At 47.8% G+C, this 17,353-nt stretch overlaps 1 protein-coding gene across 1 annotated transcript in view; it reads right to left on the reverse strand.

The window, feature by feature from the left end:
* Positions 1-17,353, reverse strand: part of MICOS13 (mitochondrial contact site and cristae organizing system subunit 13) — a 124,110-nt gene that overhangs the window by 66,364 nt on the left and 40,393 nt on the right. The window contains exon 2 of the mRNA XM_044065282.1: positions 12,305-12,461. Within this exon, the coding sequence (XP_043921217.1) occupies positions 12,305-12,461 (157 nt within the window). The remainder of the gene's footprint in view (positions 1-12,304; positions 12,462-17,353) is intronic.

The raw sequence follows: 17,353 nt of genomic DNA on the forward strand, positions 1-17,353 counted from the left end.
TAGGGGGATGACCAGATGAAGAGGTTTCAGCCAACTCCTTCTTCGTGGCTGCCGCTACCACCATGGCATCAATGGGGACACCTTTTGTCAAAACTTGCTTGCCTGTGGTGCAGTAATGAATTTTGCTGGTCTTCTTGGGGTCGGTTCCACTGTGTCTGGAGCTGACCACGCCTTCCGAGCCACCACAGACATCAGTGGGTCGAAAGGTGTAGACACCCAGGAGATGGAAGGTCGGGATCCAAACGCATCCAGGAATACAGACTCATCCTCGGAAGAGCTTAGGGCAGTCCAGTTCCACCACTGTCTAAGCATTTCAAGGATGTCAAGGAAGGAGACATCTTCAGAAAGGGACGTTGTGGACCCTTCCGAATCCTCTAAGTCGGTATCTGATGTGACAGACTCATGGGAGTCAACATGCTTCCTCTTGCATTTCCTCTTACGAGGTGGCTCCTCTGAATGATCAGGGGAGGCCTCGGAAGAGGAAGATACACCCAAAGGGGTGTCCTGGGGTGCTGGATCCCCACGCTTGGGGTCTGGAAGAGAGGCAGAGGCTGACGCAGGCATCATAGGGAGAGGAGCCGAGGGGGTCGATCGTAGCACTGGCTCAGGGGCCAGAACACTCCTCATCACCTCGAAGACATCCCGAACGGAATGGAGAAAGGGATCCGGTTCAGAAGAAATCAGAATCCCTCCCCGCACCGAGGGGGAAGGCTCCGATGCCGATGTGGGAGCAGTGGCTCCGATGCCACTCGCCTCCTTGGAGCCGACAAGGGAGTCCCAGCGCTCAGATCCCTCCAAGGACGAAACCATGGAAGTGATCAGAGCCGACGACGGAACCGAAGGAGCAGGTATCAGAGCAGACAGTTCCACGACTCGAACCCCCATGAACTCCGGCTCCGAGCTCAAAGGGTGAGTCGGAGGAGGAATATCTGCAGACGTGGATGGAGCCGACCCCTGGTGAGGGGGGCTGGACAACATTTTAGCCAGGGCCTGCGATTTTAGCAGTCTGCTGACCACTCTTTCCAAGTCATGGTCCGAAAGTCTTGAGGACCAAGAAGAGTGGGATGAGAGATGACTATGCTCCGATTGGAGCAGAGGCGATCTCGGAGCCGAGCGTATAGACTCCAGAGAGGGACACCTGGACCTTTTTCAACTCTCAGAAGGCTCCGAAGAGCGTATCGGAGCCAACTGGGAGGGAGGAGCATCGGTTCCAGCCGGAGCCGAAATGGAAGGGACAGATTCACCCAACAACGGCTCCGAACTGGGAGCCGACGGTTTAGGTGCCTTAGAAGATTTCACAGGCTGAGCCTTAGCCTGTGAATCTTGAGGTTTAAGTAAACCTCTAAGGATCAATTTATTTTTGCACTCCTGCAGGACTCTTGGACTGAACGCATGGCAAATGGAGCAAGAGTCCTGCAGGTGCACGGTACCCAGACAAACACAAGAAGTGTGACCATCTGTCAGAGACATCTTCTGACAGCATGAGTCACACTTCTTTAATCCGGACGGCTTAGGATCCTTGGACATATTGACAGGCAAGCCCAAAGGAAAAAAACACTCACACAAAGGTTAAGGTACTAACACAACAACAATACACTACAAGCTACCAGAACAGACAGTACACCAACTGTAATAAGTATAGCCAAACTAACAGTGATAATAAGAAAAGATTTTTTTTTTTTTTTTTAGGGAAATAGAGAAGAAAAAAGGTTATCCTCTAACTCAAATGGACACCTAGAAATAAGGTTATCCTCTAACTTAAACGGAAAACCTTAGAGGAAAATGGGAGAAGTAGAAGGGGGAGGGGAAACTCACTAAGTAAGAGTTTATGAAGAGAAAAGACAAGGATTCAGCTACAAAAACTTATACAAAATAAGGGAAAGAACTAAACGATATTTCTACTCTAAAAATATACTAAATTGTGAAAGAAAAGACAATATAGAAGTTTTATACGACCTGAGCCAGTAGAGCAACCTCGCAGCAGAAGCGGCAAACAAGATCTGGGTATCTAGCGCCAGGCATCATGGGATATGGGGAAGCCTCGAGCTAGTTTGTAGCTCTCGAGCTTTAGAAGATGGCAGAGTCGGAGCAGAGGATCGGCTCCGAACCCAACCAGCAAGAATGAAGGCGAGATAGACAACTTAACATTGAGCCTTCACTTTAAAGGGTAATTCTTTGCCATTGGAACCATAAATAAATGAGATGCAATTGGAAATCCAGTGAGACAAGGTTACTTTAGAAACAGGAACCCCAAGTCTAGTGTCTGAAAATGAGACAAACATTTGATCTGATTTCCTGAAATCTTTTGTCCTATGTATATAGAAACACAATGGTCTATGAACATCTAGCTGATGAAACGTAAATTCTACCTTGTTAGAAAATTCAGGAAAAAACACAGGCAACTCAATGGATTGGTTGATATTGACAACAAAAGCAACCTTTGGAATAAAGGAAGGATTGGTTCTTAAGGAGACCCTGTCTTTGTGAAACACCAAATAAGGTTGCTTAAAAGCTTGTAGCTCAGAGACCTGCCTAGCTGAAGTTATGGCTACCAAAAATACTGTCTCCCATGACAAGAATTTTAGGTCACACATAGCTGCGGGCCCAAAGGGAGCTGAGGTGAGCTTCTGTAATACAAAATTGAGGTCCCATGGCATTACCGGATCAATGACTGGAGGTCGGAGTTGCATTGTCCCTTTCAGAAAGGCCCAAAAAAGCCTATGAGCCATAAGGTTGGGCTCATTAGCAACGAGAAAGGTAGAAATCGCTGCCAACTGCACTTTAATGGTTGCTGCAGCTGATCCCGGACTGAACAGTTGAGAAAGAAATTCTAATATTGCCGAAATAGGAGCTGTATAAGGATCAATATGTCTTTCACGGGCCCAAATGGAGAATCTCTTCCACTTACTGGAATAAATCTTCCTGGTAGAAGATTTGTGGGAAGAAGACAGAATGTGGACCACTTCCAGGGAAATATCATGAAGCCTGACTAGGGATGGAACTGGAGCAGCCAAGCTGTCAACTTGAGGGTCTGGATGGAGGAATGGAACTGTCCTGACATACGAGTCAGTAGATCTGGATCTGGGTCCAGAATCCAGGAATCGTCCATTAGATAGGGTTGAAGGAAGGGAAACCATATCTGACGAGGCCAGTGTGGGGCAATCAGGATCATCTTGCCTCCCAAAGACTGTGCTTTCTGAATGACCTTTGAAATCAGAGGAAATGGTGGAAAGGCATAGAGAAGACCAGAGGACCAATCGTGAACCAGAGAGTACCTGGGTGTCTCCCCCTCCAGGGGGATAAGGGTGAAGTAGCTTTTGCATTTGGCAATGAGGGGGCTGGCAAATAGATCGCAGCAAGGCTGACCCATCTGTGGAATATCTTCTCTGCAACATATTTGTTCAGGGACCACTCGTGAGGCATCAGGATAGCTTTGCTCAGCCTGTCGGCAATCATGTTGGACTTCCCTGGTATATGCATTGCAACTAGAAAGGGTTGGGAAGACACTTCCCACTGCCAAACTCGAAGTGCCTCTCTGCAAATTCGGTATGATTTGGTTCCTCCCAGCTTGTTCAGATATCATACCACTGACATGTCTGAGTGGATTACAATTGTCCCTAGAGGGAGAAAGCTCTGAAGTGCTTGCAACGCTAATAGCACTGCTCTCATCTGCAAATGGGTCTCGTGATCCTGCCACATGCCTTGGACTGTCCTGCCGAGATAATGTCCCCCCCACCCGATCTGGGAGGCATCCGTGGCAACTGGAGAAGATGGGACAAAAGGCTTGCCCACATTGAGATTACTGGCCTGAAGCCACTAGCGTAGATCCTGCCTGCACGTGTCCATAATCAGAATAGAATGGGAGAGTGGAAGACGTTGAAGTGACCATTGGGCGAAAAGCAGCCACTGAAGAACCTTCATGTGTAGTCTGGCAAGGGGAACTAGCATGATCTTGGCAGCCATGGTCCCCAATAACTTGAAGACCACTTTTGCCTTGACCTTCCTCAATGGTAGGTGTAGACCTGCTGTTGTAGAGCCTGAATTCTCTCTTCTGGTAAGAAGGCCCTCATGAGCACCGTATCTAGTTTGGCGCCGATAAAAGTGACATGCTGCGAGGGCAACAAGGCAGATTTTTCCCAGTTTTAGAATAATTCCTAACCTTTGGCACAGTGCAATGGTGGCATCCCTGGTCTGTAACAATAGATGCCTGGTGGTGGTAGAAAGGAGCCAGTCATCCAGGTACGGAAACGCTTGGAATCCCTGACGTCTCAAGTGAGCCATTACCACTGCCATGCATTTGGTGAACACCCTGGGGGGCTGTGGTGAGACCAAAGGGCAGGGCGCGAAACTGTAAATGACTGGCTCCCAGCCGAAAGCGTAGATGACTTCTTGATGCCCTGTCCATCTTCATATGGTAGTAAGCATCTTTTAGGTCGATGGAGCACATCCACACGTTTCCCTAACAGAGGGAGTATTGACTGTAAGGTGTCCATGCGGAACTTGGACTTTTGTATATGTAGGTTCAATCGGCTGAGATACAAGATGGGTCTCAGGTCCCCTGTTCTTTTCGGCACCAAAAATAATCTGGAGTGAGTCCCTAATCCTACTTGGTCTGCGGGGACAGGCTGGATGGCTCTCTTTGAAAGCAACTTTTTTTATTTCTAAAGTTGCAGAATCCCTGTGACTGGGTGGAACGTCTGGAATTATCTTGGTTAGCGGGGGAGAAGAGAAGGGAATACGATAAACTCTGGAAATTATCTTTAATACCCACTCGTCTCGGCCAGGCTTTTGGGAATAAAGAAATGCGACCCCCAACCGGCTCCAGAGACGCACAGTTGGGCCTCCTTTCAGGAGTGGTGGTAGGGAGAACCGCAAAAGGAATCATGGTCCCCCTGGTTACCCGGGCCTCCTCTGCCTCTAGGGTGGTGTCTACCTGAATTTCCACCCCCTCCCATTCCTCTGGAGGGGTAATTACTTTGTGCGTCCTGAAAAAAACTTCTACGACCTTCCTGAACCACATTTTCCCACCCTTCTGGCCCTTGGGGTAAGGTCTAGAAGGCATGGAAAAACGGACTCCCATGGCAGACAGGGTTTTTCCTTCCTGCTCGGACCTAGTGAGTGTGTCCTTCACCTTGATTCCGAATAACGACGAACCATCAAAAAGGGGTGTTGGTGAACGTAGACGTGAAGGCCTCTGCGAAATTACACAGGTGCATCCAGGAGTGTCTCCTAAGAGCGACTCTGGAACCCACTGCCCTGCTCGCTCCGTCAGCTGCATATGAGATCAGCCTCATGGAGGAGTTGGTAAGGGAATTTAGGGTAGACATCTGTGCATTGACCTTCTGTGCCACGGCATCAGAAAAGTTACCTTGTAGAGACTCTCCTAGCTCTTTTACGAGATATCTCTGGAGCCTTGTAAAATGTGTCAAGTAGTTCAGCGACTGCAGAGTAAAGGCCGCTGAAGTAAACACACGCTTCCCATACCTGTCCATGGCCCAGGACTCCTTGTTAGGCAGATGGACGGTACACAAAGTTTCAGCAAGTTCCTTCTTGGTGGCTGCTGCCACCACCATGGCATCTACTGGAACGTCTTTTGTCAGATATTCCTCGTCTATGGGAGCAGACAATTGGGTCTCCAAGGGACCAGTTCCACAGTGTCAGGAGTATCCCACACCTTTCGACAGACTAGATCTAGTAGCTCATCGAAAGGGGGAAGACACCAAGAGGCAGACGGCCGAGACCCAAAAGCCTTCAGGAACACAGACTCCTTATCAGAAGGGGATTTGGAGGGCCAGCCACCTCTCTGTTTCAGGATCTCCAGGATATCGGAAAAAAGAGACCTCTTCAGAAGATGACTTGGGGGACCCCTCTGACTCCTCGAGGTCGGTGTCCGACGTGAGAATTTCATCCAGGGAGTCGACGTATTTCCTCTTACACAACCTCTTTCTGACAGGCTCCTCAGGCAAAAATTCTGGGGACACGTCAGAAAGTTGGGGACCAGTCATGAAGGTATCCTGAGGCCTTGGGTCTCCGCTGTCCATGGATAGAGGGTGATCTGAAACTGACACCGGTGCCAGAGGGGGCAGAGGGTCAGTGCCATAGGATGCAACTGACGACCTGGCCAGCACGCTCCTCATAACCTCGAAGGCCGACTAACCATAGAGGATATGGTAGTAGCCCTCAGCGCCAAGGAAATGAGGTCTGAAGCAGATGTCGGATCCAAGTTCATCCGAGCTGAAGCACCGAGAGGAAGGCTCGGAACAGATTAAGATTGATCCAAGCCCTCCCCTTCGGGTCCGACCGGGGAACTGTGGACCCTCAACCCCGTGGACGGAACAGACGGGGGAGTGGAAATCGGAACAGAGAGGCCAGGCGAAGCTACTGGAACCGACCTAATGGCACCTGATGGAACTGACAACTCTGGCCCCGAGGGCCAAGAAAGGCTCAGAGGAGGAACAACAAACGATGAAGGGGCCATGGTCTCCAGAGCTGACTGGGTCGGAGCCGAAATCAATTTGGCCAGCACCGATAACCGAAGCAGTTTCTTCACCACTCTATCAACGTCCTCATCGGAAAGGGACGTCAAGGACCTGGAGGACATAGTTGGAGATCTGGATCTCCCTACAGAGGGAGACTGACATGAAGGAGAACCTGGTCGAACAACTGGAGACCGGCTCCAAACCAAAATATCCATGACCAGCTCCGAAAGGCTGGGAGCAGATACAGACTTAGTCAATACACTACCTTCTGTCGACACCGAAGCCAATGGAGACAAAGAAGGAGAAGCTGTTTTAGCAACTTTCTCTGGCCGCTCCGAAGAAACAGATTGAGCTGGAGAGCGCTTCTTAGCAGTCTTTTTGCCCTTTTTAGCTGGAGAGGATATGGCACTAGAAGACTTAGCCAAGTCTTCCTCGAAGGAGTGTTTAAGCAGTCCTTTCAGAATGAGCTTGTTCTTCCTCTCCTGTAGCACGTGGGGACTGAAGGAATGACAAAACAAGCAGGACTCCTGGAGGTGAATAGCCCCCAAGCAGTACACGTACACAGAATGCCCATCAATCAAAGACATTTTACTGTTGCATTCAATACACATCTTAAAAGCCCGAAGGCCTGAGTTCCTTGGAATGCCCATCAATCAAAGACATTTTACTGTTGCATTCAATACACATCTTAAAAGCCCGAAGGCCTGAGTTCCTTAGAATCCTTAAATATGCTGTATATGGAGTACACACACAGGGACAAGCTGCAAAACCACAAGTACACACAAAAAAACCTAACTGAAACTAGAGCCTCTAACTAAAAACGGCCTAGTAACTGACTGGAACAAAACTACAGGGAGGACTAGGTCTTCTAATTTAAACGGGCCTAGCCCAGGGGAAACAAAGCCAGGATAGCCCCACTATCAGACGAAAAAAACACTAAATAAGCTACAAGTAACAGGAAGCACAACACAAAGAGACCACACGGAAAACAATGGGGAGGACTAGGTCCTCTTAACTGAAATGGGCTTAGCCCGTGGAAAGAAAGGAAGTGAACGGGATACCAAAAACAAAACGGCCAAAAGCGAGACCACGTCTGAGAGTTACGAGTGGCAAACAAGATCTGGGGAATGGGCCTCTTGCATGATGGGATACCTCTTAGCCACGAGCCAATTGAAGACTGAGCTAGAGTATGGCAGAGTCAGAGCCGAACCCCAGGGGTAAGAATGAAGGTGAGTTTGGACTACATAACATCATTATACTTCACATATATTGTTATATATCATAGGACTTAATCAATATTACATAAATTATTCAATTCCTGCCCCTTTTTGTTTTAAACAAAAAAACATCTTTATTAAACCATCACTTGCTACATAAACATGCATCTATAAGCACAGGGTTAGGAAAGAAAGGAGGACAGAAATGCCTATAGCACACCCTGACCTGAAGCCAATCGATTTCCCAGAGTGAGGGAAGACGACCAGAAACAGTTTTCAGAATAAGTTCTTTAAACATCTTAACCAGAAAAGAAGCTCATAACTTGTGACTGTTTGCCAGTGAACCACTTATGGGTGGCAAAAAAAAATGTAAACAGGAAGCTTGTTGGAACATAATTATGGTAACACGGGAGAGGTTAGAAGCCTAGAAAGATTAAGAAACTAAGCTAACTAAAACATTATGTCCTTAGTCCTTTTAACCGATGAGGATGGTCTACCTTAATAAATGATACCTAAAAGAGGAAGTCTGCTGGATGATACTCTCAAGACTTCTGCAAATAAACCATATGCAATGAAGAGTCCCATGGCCTCTGAGACAGACTAGCAAAAAGCAAATGATTGCTTTTCAAAATAGTGGAAAACTGTGCATCACACACTTCTAAACCACAACTCACCATGGATTGCAGTCAGGGCTTCATCAAGTAATAGGTGCTAAAAGTTTACAATGTCCAGCTGAGATGGACTCTTATGTTCACAGAAGTTTGAAAGTGAAAGCATATTTTTTGATGGCTGGATAGAGGGATGGGGAACACTGGCGGACAAAACTAATGATAGTCATCATCATCAACCCCTCTATTTTCCATATTTCTACAAAGGGGTCAGAGACTGCCATGGCAAATGTCTCCATCTCTCTTGGTTCAATGGAGCTCTACTACCCTCTTCAGTCGTGCCTGACTGTTGGATCTTCTCTTGCACAATCTGTTTAATGCAGCCCATCATTTCCTCTTGCTTTCTCTCTCTCCCAAATCTTCACCAGATTATCTTCTGCTTTCCTGCACATGACTGAACCACAGTAATCTATACTCTTTGACCTTCTTTGGAACTGGAGCTATCTTCATCTGCCCCACACTGTACATACTACTATCCTATCTCTGGTACTTCATCTTCACCACCTGTAGCTTCCTTAACTGCTCTGCCTTCACTGCCCAGGTTTTTGTACCATATTGTAGAACTGGTCACTCCACAATTCTGCACACCTTACTTTTCTACTTCTTTAGTCTTTAGCTGCAGCCCCACTAATTCTTGCACTAGCCTCCTTACCCATACTTCCCTTTTCCTCAAACACCCTTCCCAGGTACTTGAAGCTGTTAATTTGCTCCACCATTTTCCCGTCTATTAATTCACAGCTTCTTCCGATTTCCCCCTCACTTGCCGTCATTACAACTCTCAACTCTACTCAGTTTCATTCACTGTGCCTTCAGTTTTGCATTCCATTCCCTTATTTGCTAAAGTTTGTGCTCGGAGTCTAATGTCACATCATCTGCATACGTTTCTATCTGTCCTCTCCAACCTGCTTATTAATGTAGTCGATCACCAGTATTAACAGCAGTGGCTTCAGAGCTGAACCCTGACGCAAAGGCACTCTCACCGAGAACCCTTCGGTGAGTCTGAACACGGTTTGTAATTGTGTCATTGGATCCATAACCTTTACTAATTCTACCAATATTTCTGGGACTTTGAATCACCACAGAACTGCCCAAATCAGCTTTTTTGGGGGCCTTGTCATATGGTTTCCTCTACACCTAGGATGTCGGACTCTCTCAACTGTAGTTTCTTTTCCACCATTTATCGCACTGCAAATACTGGTTCAGTTGTGCTGCAAACTGATTTGAATCCAAACTGCTTGTCTCCATCTTACCTTAAACTATTCTATTTACCCGTTTATATATTACCCTCGCCAGAGCTTTCATGCAGTGCGACAAGTTTGATACCTCTATACCACCTACAGTTTGTAATATCCTCCTTTTCTAGTACACTGGCACATCTGGGATACACCATTCTCTCCATACTACCAGGAGTACCTTCAGGAGCAGTTTCGCCCCTATTCCACCCAAAAATTATGATCATATGTGTGGGACATCATCTGAACCTGCTGCACTCCACGACTATTTTTCTTACTGCTGTTCTTACTTCTGCTAGGGTGGGCTGCCCCTCCTGTTTTTTCATCTTGGGTTGTGTCTGGAGCAGTAAAGCTTTTGTGGGGTTTTCTTCACATTCAGAAGCCGCTGGAAGAACCCCTTCCACCAGTCATGAGAATGGGTTGTTGATGATATCCCTTGTGAAGGGTGTCCGACAACCATCTTCTCTATCATTCTGTCATTGCGTTGCAGTCTGATAAGAGTTTCTTTGTGCCAACTACCAAGTAATTTTCCAGAAGCTGGAAGAATGCCTCACAAGCCTTGTTCTTTGCTACTGCAACTGCTCGTTTAGCCTCTTTAAATTAAGGCAAAATAGCACATAACTGGTTAAGCCTGATGGCAGAGATGCAAGGGGTAGTTTAAATGCAACTGCCTAAGCACAGCTGAAACTGAAAGATTAAAAAATAATACTGCTGCATCATGTGAAGGCAGGACATATGTCTTGGTGATAACAGCAAGCTATTAACAATTACAGTGACAACAGACCCATGGTCAAGCATAGTAAAGTGAGCTCCAACGTTCAATACTGTGATGTCAGATATGGCATCTTGCAGACCCAATCATATAACTGAATGCCAATGTGGTTTACAACATCAAAACATAGTAACAGGAAAGAAAGCTTGAGGTTCTAGGGCCATAATGTGGAATGCTGGTGGAACTGCCTGGAATAAATAAAAAAAAAAAAAAAAAGACGAACTAATACCGAAGTGGGGGTAAAGTGATGTTAATCAAAAAGCCCACAGATTATGTCAAGAACCATATACAATCTGGAAATCTGAAGGCAGCAACTGAAACCAAAGAGGCAGGCTCAACCAAATTCAGAGTCTGCTGATGGCCAAAATGAAGGCTGGTAACCAAGACATCCCAGTTTATCTGGACTGGTCATTAGTTAGTGAATGCTTTGAGAAGTAAGGCATCCTTCACCTGGAACTTGCTGAGATTACCTAGACCACAGAAGCAGATATATGCACCAGCACCTTGGCATGGCAGGCACTGTAGTTCATACAGACTGAAGAACTAAGCAAGCAGGATCCCCAGAACTGATGATGGGCACAAATGACAAGGTGTTCTGGGAAGGAGAAGAAGGATGAAAAACAGGAGTACATGGCAAAATTGAAGACTACTACTACTTCCGGCTTTTCCCAGTTAGGGGTCACCACAGCATATCACCTGTCCGCTCAGGATTGGCAGTGGAGATTTTATGGTGTCGAATTGCCAGCCCGGCACCCAACCTTCCACAGAAGGCACACACCTGCACGCACTCACACCTAGGGCCAATTTAGTGTGTCCAATCCGCCTACAGCATGTCTTTAGGATGTGGGAGGAAACCCACACGACCACAGGGAGGAGAGGCAGACTCCGCACAGAAGACACCCCAGATGAGGATCAAACCAGAAAACCTCTTGCTTTGAGGCGGCAACACTAACCGCTGCACCACCGCGGCCACCATGAAGTCCCCAAAATACTTACCTCCCCCTAAGCTTCCTTGACATGTCTCAGTGATAGTTCCATAACGGACTAATTAAATGCTTCTTTCTGCATCCGCTGAAGTTAGTGAGAAAGGATACCATTCTGGAGGGACTTTCTATGAAAACAGCTCACAGTCGTAACAGCAGTAGTGAGGTAAGCACGTAGTGTTGTGTTGATGTCAAAGGCAAATAAGGAAAAGGGACAGTAAATCAGAAGTGGAAATACACCTAATGCATATGCTCTTACTAAAAAGAGAATCTGAATAAAGGGAAAAAAAGCTAAATCATTAGTGAAAACCCTTCATCACAAAGAACAATGGAAGGAATATCATTGTGCTCTGTTATGCAGAACATCAGGAAAGAGGAAAGCTGATGCAGCAAAGCAAAAGGGCCTGGCTCAATACAGAAGAGAGAGAAGACAGGCCAAAATTCATGCAAAGTCCTTGCTAAAATCCTGTGGTCCAAGTTACCCCATCAGATCTGACAGTACCAAATGATAAATGTGCATAAACATTTAAACACAGCTGGAGATGCAATTTACAATTGCCTCCAAGGATGCAACATCATACAGCTGCCATCAAAATAATATGTAGAAAAACTTGAAAAGGAGGATGTAAGTTTGCTAGATCTGCTCTAGGAAAATGTTATTCTGATGCATACTGATCACTCTTAGAATGGTACCTGTAGATATAGGTAACAAGGATCTCTGCTCATTGAATCATACTGATTGACTTACTAAATATGTCTGCAAACTGCATGTAAATGTCACAAAACAGTGAGTAAACACACACACTGAAAAGATCTGCATGTTAAATAACCAATAATAATTTCTGAAGAGGTGCATGCTGTTGTTGGCAGCAGTATAGTGTTGTACAGTTGTGTGTATGAAATAAGCAGGACAAGAGTACAGGTGTTACATTACTAACAAAGACTGAACTTACCTCCCAACCTAGATATTTCATCCATTCATCAATAGCAGGAGGAACAGCTTCCTTGGCTTTTCGCAAAGCTTCTGATCCTTTATCACTACTACTCAAAAGTCCTTGATCGTAAGCCACATAAACTGCACCTCCCGCCAATCCAGCCTTGGTTGCAAACCTAAAAAAACAGACAGCTCAGTTACTTCTTTCTAATAAACTGAAACACACTATTCAAATTCAGGACACATGTTTACTTGTGCAGTTCAGAACTTAGTATTCCAAGAAAAAGCTTAGACAGCTGTCATTCTCCAATCATTCTTTATACCCATTACCACAACATCCTCAGTGTTTCTCATTACAAGCCACTTCTATGACACAATCTCCTACTAAAGAAAGAGACATCTAAAAGTATTATGGAGACATGCATTTATTTAATGCTACTGGAGGCAAACCTCGCACTCAGCCTCCATTGTCTAATTGTGTGACACTGAGCAAGTCACTTAACCAGCAGCACTCCCAAGGTAAGCGCGAAAAAGGTCCATGGAGATCATTGCACTACTCTGGCTAATAAATAATAAGAAGTTATGTACTCACCATAACGTTCCATCTGAGTAGGTAGCTTCATTTGTCTGCAACCTGTGGGTCTTGGATCCGATATCGGATCCGAGCCGGCAACTTGTTTCATAGCTAATGGATCCGAGCTCCTAGCTCCTCCCCTCACCCATAATCCCCTGCCAACCCTCCATGACCTCAGATCAAGTTTGCCCCTCAAAATGTACCCAAAAAGGGTATTCCAACTCCATAGATCCACTGAAGGCAAGGGGGAAGGAAAGGGGGATGGTTGCAGACAAATGAAGCTACCTACTCAGATGAAACGTTATGGTGAGTACATAACTTCTTATCTGAAGTAGGGACTTCATTTGTCAGCAACCTGTGGGACAGAGTCTCCAGCTACCTGAATCTTGGGTGGCCATAATGGAAGGATATTGCGGAGCACCGCAGAGCCAAAGGATGCTCTCCCTCTAGAAATCACATCCAGTTTGTAGTGGTTAATAAAGGTATGAGATGAGGCCCAAGTGGCTGCCGAACAAATATCATCCAGTGGAACTCTAGATTTGAAGGCCGCAGAAGTAGAGATGGAACGAGTGGAATGTGCGCGAACTCCATCAGGTGCGGGTCTCCCAGAAGCTTGGTACGCTAACAGGACACACTGGGAAATCCAGCGTGACAGAGATTTTTGATACTACTTTCCCCAAATTAAATTTGGCAAAGGAAATGAACAGCTGGTCGGATTGCCTGTGACCAGCTGTTCTAGGAGTATAAAAACACAGCTGCCTATGAACATCTAATGAGTGCAGCTTGTACTCTCCTTTATTCTGATATTTAGGAAAGAAGACCGGTAGATTTATGGATTGATTTATATTGGTTTCTGATGCTATTTTGGGAAGGAAGGAGGGAGTGGTCCTGAGGTACACTCTGTCCAGATGAAAGATCAAATAAGGAGGTTTCACAGAAAGAGCTTGAAGCTCCGAAACTCTCTTCGCTGAAGTAATGGCTACAAGGAATGCTGTTTTCCAGGACAAGTATTTGAGATCTACTGAAGCAGCAGGTTCAAAAGGTGGAGCCAGTCAGGGCTTGAAGAACTAGTGAAAGATTCCAAGGTGGTACGGCTTCTTTTATAGGGGGTCTAAGCAAAAAGGTGCCCTTGAGAAAGGTTTTACACAATTTGGCAGACATCAAGGGCCCTGTGTCATGTCCCACATGGTAATGGGAGATGGCAGCCAATTGCACTTTGACAGTTGAGCAACTAGTGCCTTCCTGAAAAAGTTTGGTTAGGAAGTCTAATATAGATGGAAGAGGAGCCGTAAAGGGATCTAGATTATGATGCTCCGCCCAGACGGAAAAACGTTTCCATTTACTGCGGTGCACTTTCCTGGCGGAGGGCTTATGTGTTGCCACAAGGATGGCTTTGACTGGTGAAGAGATACCGGGAGTCCTAACTAGAAGTGGAACTGGAGCAACCAAGCCGTCAGCTTCAGATTGTCCAGATTTGGGGTCGGTAAATCCGACGGATGGGAGATTAGATCCGGACTTGGATCCAGAAACCAAGGGGGATTCACTAGGTGAGACCACAGGTAAGGGAACCAAATTTGCCGAGGCCAGAATGGGGCAATGAGGATCATCCTGCTTCCCAACCGCGAGGCTTCCTGTAAGAGCTGCAGCATCAGGGGTAGAGGAGGATAGGCATAAAGTAGACCGGGTGGCCAAGCATGCACCAGTGTGTCTCTTGGGGTTTCCCCTGGAGGGGGAATCAGAGCGAAGAAATTGCCGCATTTGGTGTTTGAGGGAGAGGCAAAAAGATCGCAGCAGGGTTGCCCCCATATTGCGAATATCTGCTTCGCTACTAGTGGGTTGAGAGACCACTTGTACAGGGTAAGAAGGGTGCGGCTGAGTTTGTCTGCTAGGATGTTGGCCTGCCCCGGAATGTGCGTTGCAATCAGAAAGCGGTTGGTGGAAATCGCCCATTCCCACACTCTCATGGCTTTGCGGCATACAGGGTAAGACCTGGTTCCCCCCTGTTTGTTAATGTACCAGACAACAGACATGTTGTCCGACTGAATTGCAATCGTTCCTATGGGGAGGAGATTCTGAAATGCTTGCAACGTGTACAGCACCGCTCTCATCTCCAGAACGTTGATATGCAGGGAGGTCTCTGTATCGTTCCACGTGCCTTGGACGGTCCTGCCTGAATAATGCCCCCCCACCCGAAGGCGGGAGGCGTCCGTGGTCACCGTGGTGAGAGGGGGAGAGGTGCAGAAGGGTCGGCCCGTATGGAGGTCCGGAGCATGGAGCCACCATAATAGAGCTCTCCTGCAAGCCTTGCTGATAGCAATGGGGTGATGGAGAGGAAAAGACAGAAAGGACCATTGTACTAGAAGGGTCCACTGCAGTACCCGCATGTTCAGACGGGCGCATTGAAGGAGCGTTATCGCTGCCGCCATGGAGCCCAGTGCCCTCAGGATCAATTCCGCCGGTGGGGTCTCTGATTGGAGGATGGCCCGCACATGAAGTTGCAAATTCCGTAGTCGTTCCGACGTCAGGAAGGCTCGTAGATCTCTGGTGTCTATTCTGGCTCCTATGAATTCTCTGACTTGTGTCGGGGCCAGAAAGGATTTGTCGGCATTGATGGTGATGCCTAACTGTGGGGCTAGGCGGAGAAAGAAATCTCTGGCTGAGCAAAGTAGATGCCTTGTTGGGGCGGTCAGGAGCCAGTCGTCCAGGTACGGAAAGACCTGTATTCCCTGGAGTTTCAGGTGGGCCACAATCACTGCTAATACCTTGGTGAAAACCCTGGGGGCTGTGGTGAGGCCAAAGGGAAGGACCCTGAACTGGTAGTGACTGGCTCCCAGCCAGAAGCGGAGGAACCTCCTGGATCGTCTGTCCATTAGAATGTGGTAGTACGCATCCTTGAGGTCTATAGAGCACATCCAATCGTTCTCCCTTAGAAGGGGAAGAATAGATTGCAGAGTGACCATTCAGAATTTTTCCTTGGTTACCAACAGGTTCAAACGGGACAGGTCTAGAATCGGTCTCAAGTCCCCCGTCTTTTCTGGCACCAAAAAGAACCTGGAGTAGAACCCTAATCCGAGCTGGTCTTGGTGGACAGGCTGGATGGCTCTTTCTTAGCAGCTGCTGAATCTCTGCGGCTGCAGCCTCCCTCTGATCGGGTAGTACATCGGGGAGGTTCTTGAATTTGGGGACATGAAGTAATGGGATTTTGTATCCTCTGGATATAATTCGAAGCACCCACCGGTCTGTCGTGATGGACTCCCATGACGCTAGGTGCTCCAAGAAGCGCCCCCCAACTGCCTCCAGAGTGGAACAGTCAGGCAACCCTTCAGGGCTGCTGCATGGGCCGGTCAGAGAAAGGTTCTCTGGACCCAAAGTTCCTCGGAGACCCTTTGCCCCATGGGGCGGCGTCCTCCCTGTCCTCCTCTGCCACGGAAGGACTGGTTGTCCGGAGCGGGTTGGGAATGTTGCGATTTCCGGAACCACATCTTCTTCTGACCCTTTTGGTTCTTCGAAAAGGACCGCTGGGGAGCAGAGAAGCGGACTCCGACGGCAGACATCTTCCCGTCCTTCTCGCTCTGGACAAGTGTCTCGCAATCTGTTTTGCCAAACAGGGCAGAACCATTGAAAGGGGCGCTCACAAAGGACGCTTTAAAGGGCTCCGCAAAGTCACAATGACGGAGCCAGGCCTGACGTCTTATGACTAGGCCCGCTCCGCTAGCTCTAGCGGCTCCCTCGATGGCGTGGGACAACAGCCACATAGAGGTATTTGAAATGGATCTCAGAGTGGCCATTCGGGTGGAGTACAACTGTTTGTCCTCCGCCGACATGGACTCAGGGGGGGAGGCAGCGTATTCTTTGATAAGATCCCGCTGCATCCTGATGACCTGTGCCATATAGTTCAGAGACCTTACCGAAAAGGTCGCTGAACTAAAAACTCGCTTCTCTAAGCGGTCCATCGAGCAGGACTCCTTGCTCGGTGGATGGACTGAGGGGCTCTCCTGAGCTACTTCCCTCTTTGTGGCTGCCGCCGTCAACATGGCATCTACGGGGGGACCCTTGCTCCAGTGTGACCGGTCTGCGGGGGGGCTTAGTATCCTGTCCGGGCATTTGGGGATTGGCTCCTCTGTGTCCGGGTCCTTCCACGCCCTGGTGGTAATAAGGTCCACCAAGGGGTCGGCCGGAGGGGACACCCAAGAGGTAGACAGGCCTGCTTCGAATGCCTCCAGAAACACGGACTCGGAGGAAGCCTTGGGGGCAGACCACCCACCTCTGATCTTCAGCATCTCCATGATGTCTCCAAAGGAGACAACCTCAGGGGGTGATCTTGGGGAGCCTTCCCCTTCATCCAAGTCAGTGTCCTCAGTTAAGGACTCAGGGGAGTCCACGTGCCTCCACTTGTGCTTGCGGGGCACTTCCTCGGGGGGGCTGTCCGAGGAGGTCTCGCCAGCAACATCCTGTTCCAATGGAACAACCTGGGACATTGAAGCAGGCTGTCCC

Source organism: Protopterus annectens, chromosome 3.part0 (assembly GCF_019279795.1).
Source record: "Protopterus annectens isolate FY-2018-M chromosome 3.part0, PAN1.0, whole genome shotgun sequence".
In the NCBI taxonomy this organism is placed as follows: Eukaryota; Metazoa; Chordata; order Ceratodontiformes; family Protopteridae; genus Protopterus; species Protopterus annectens.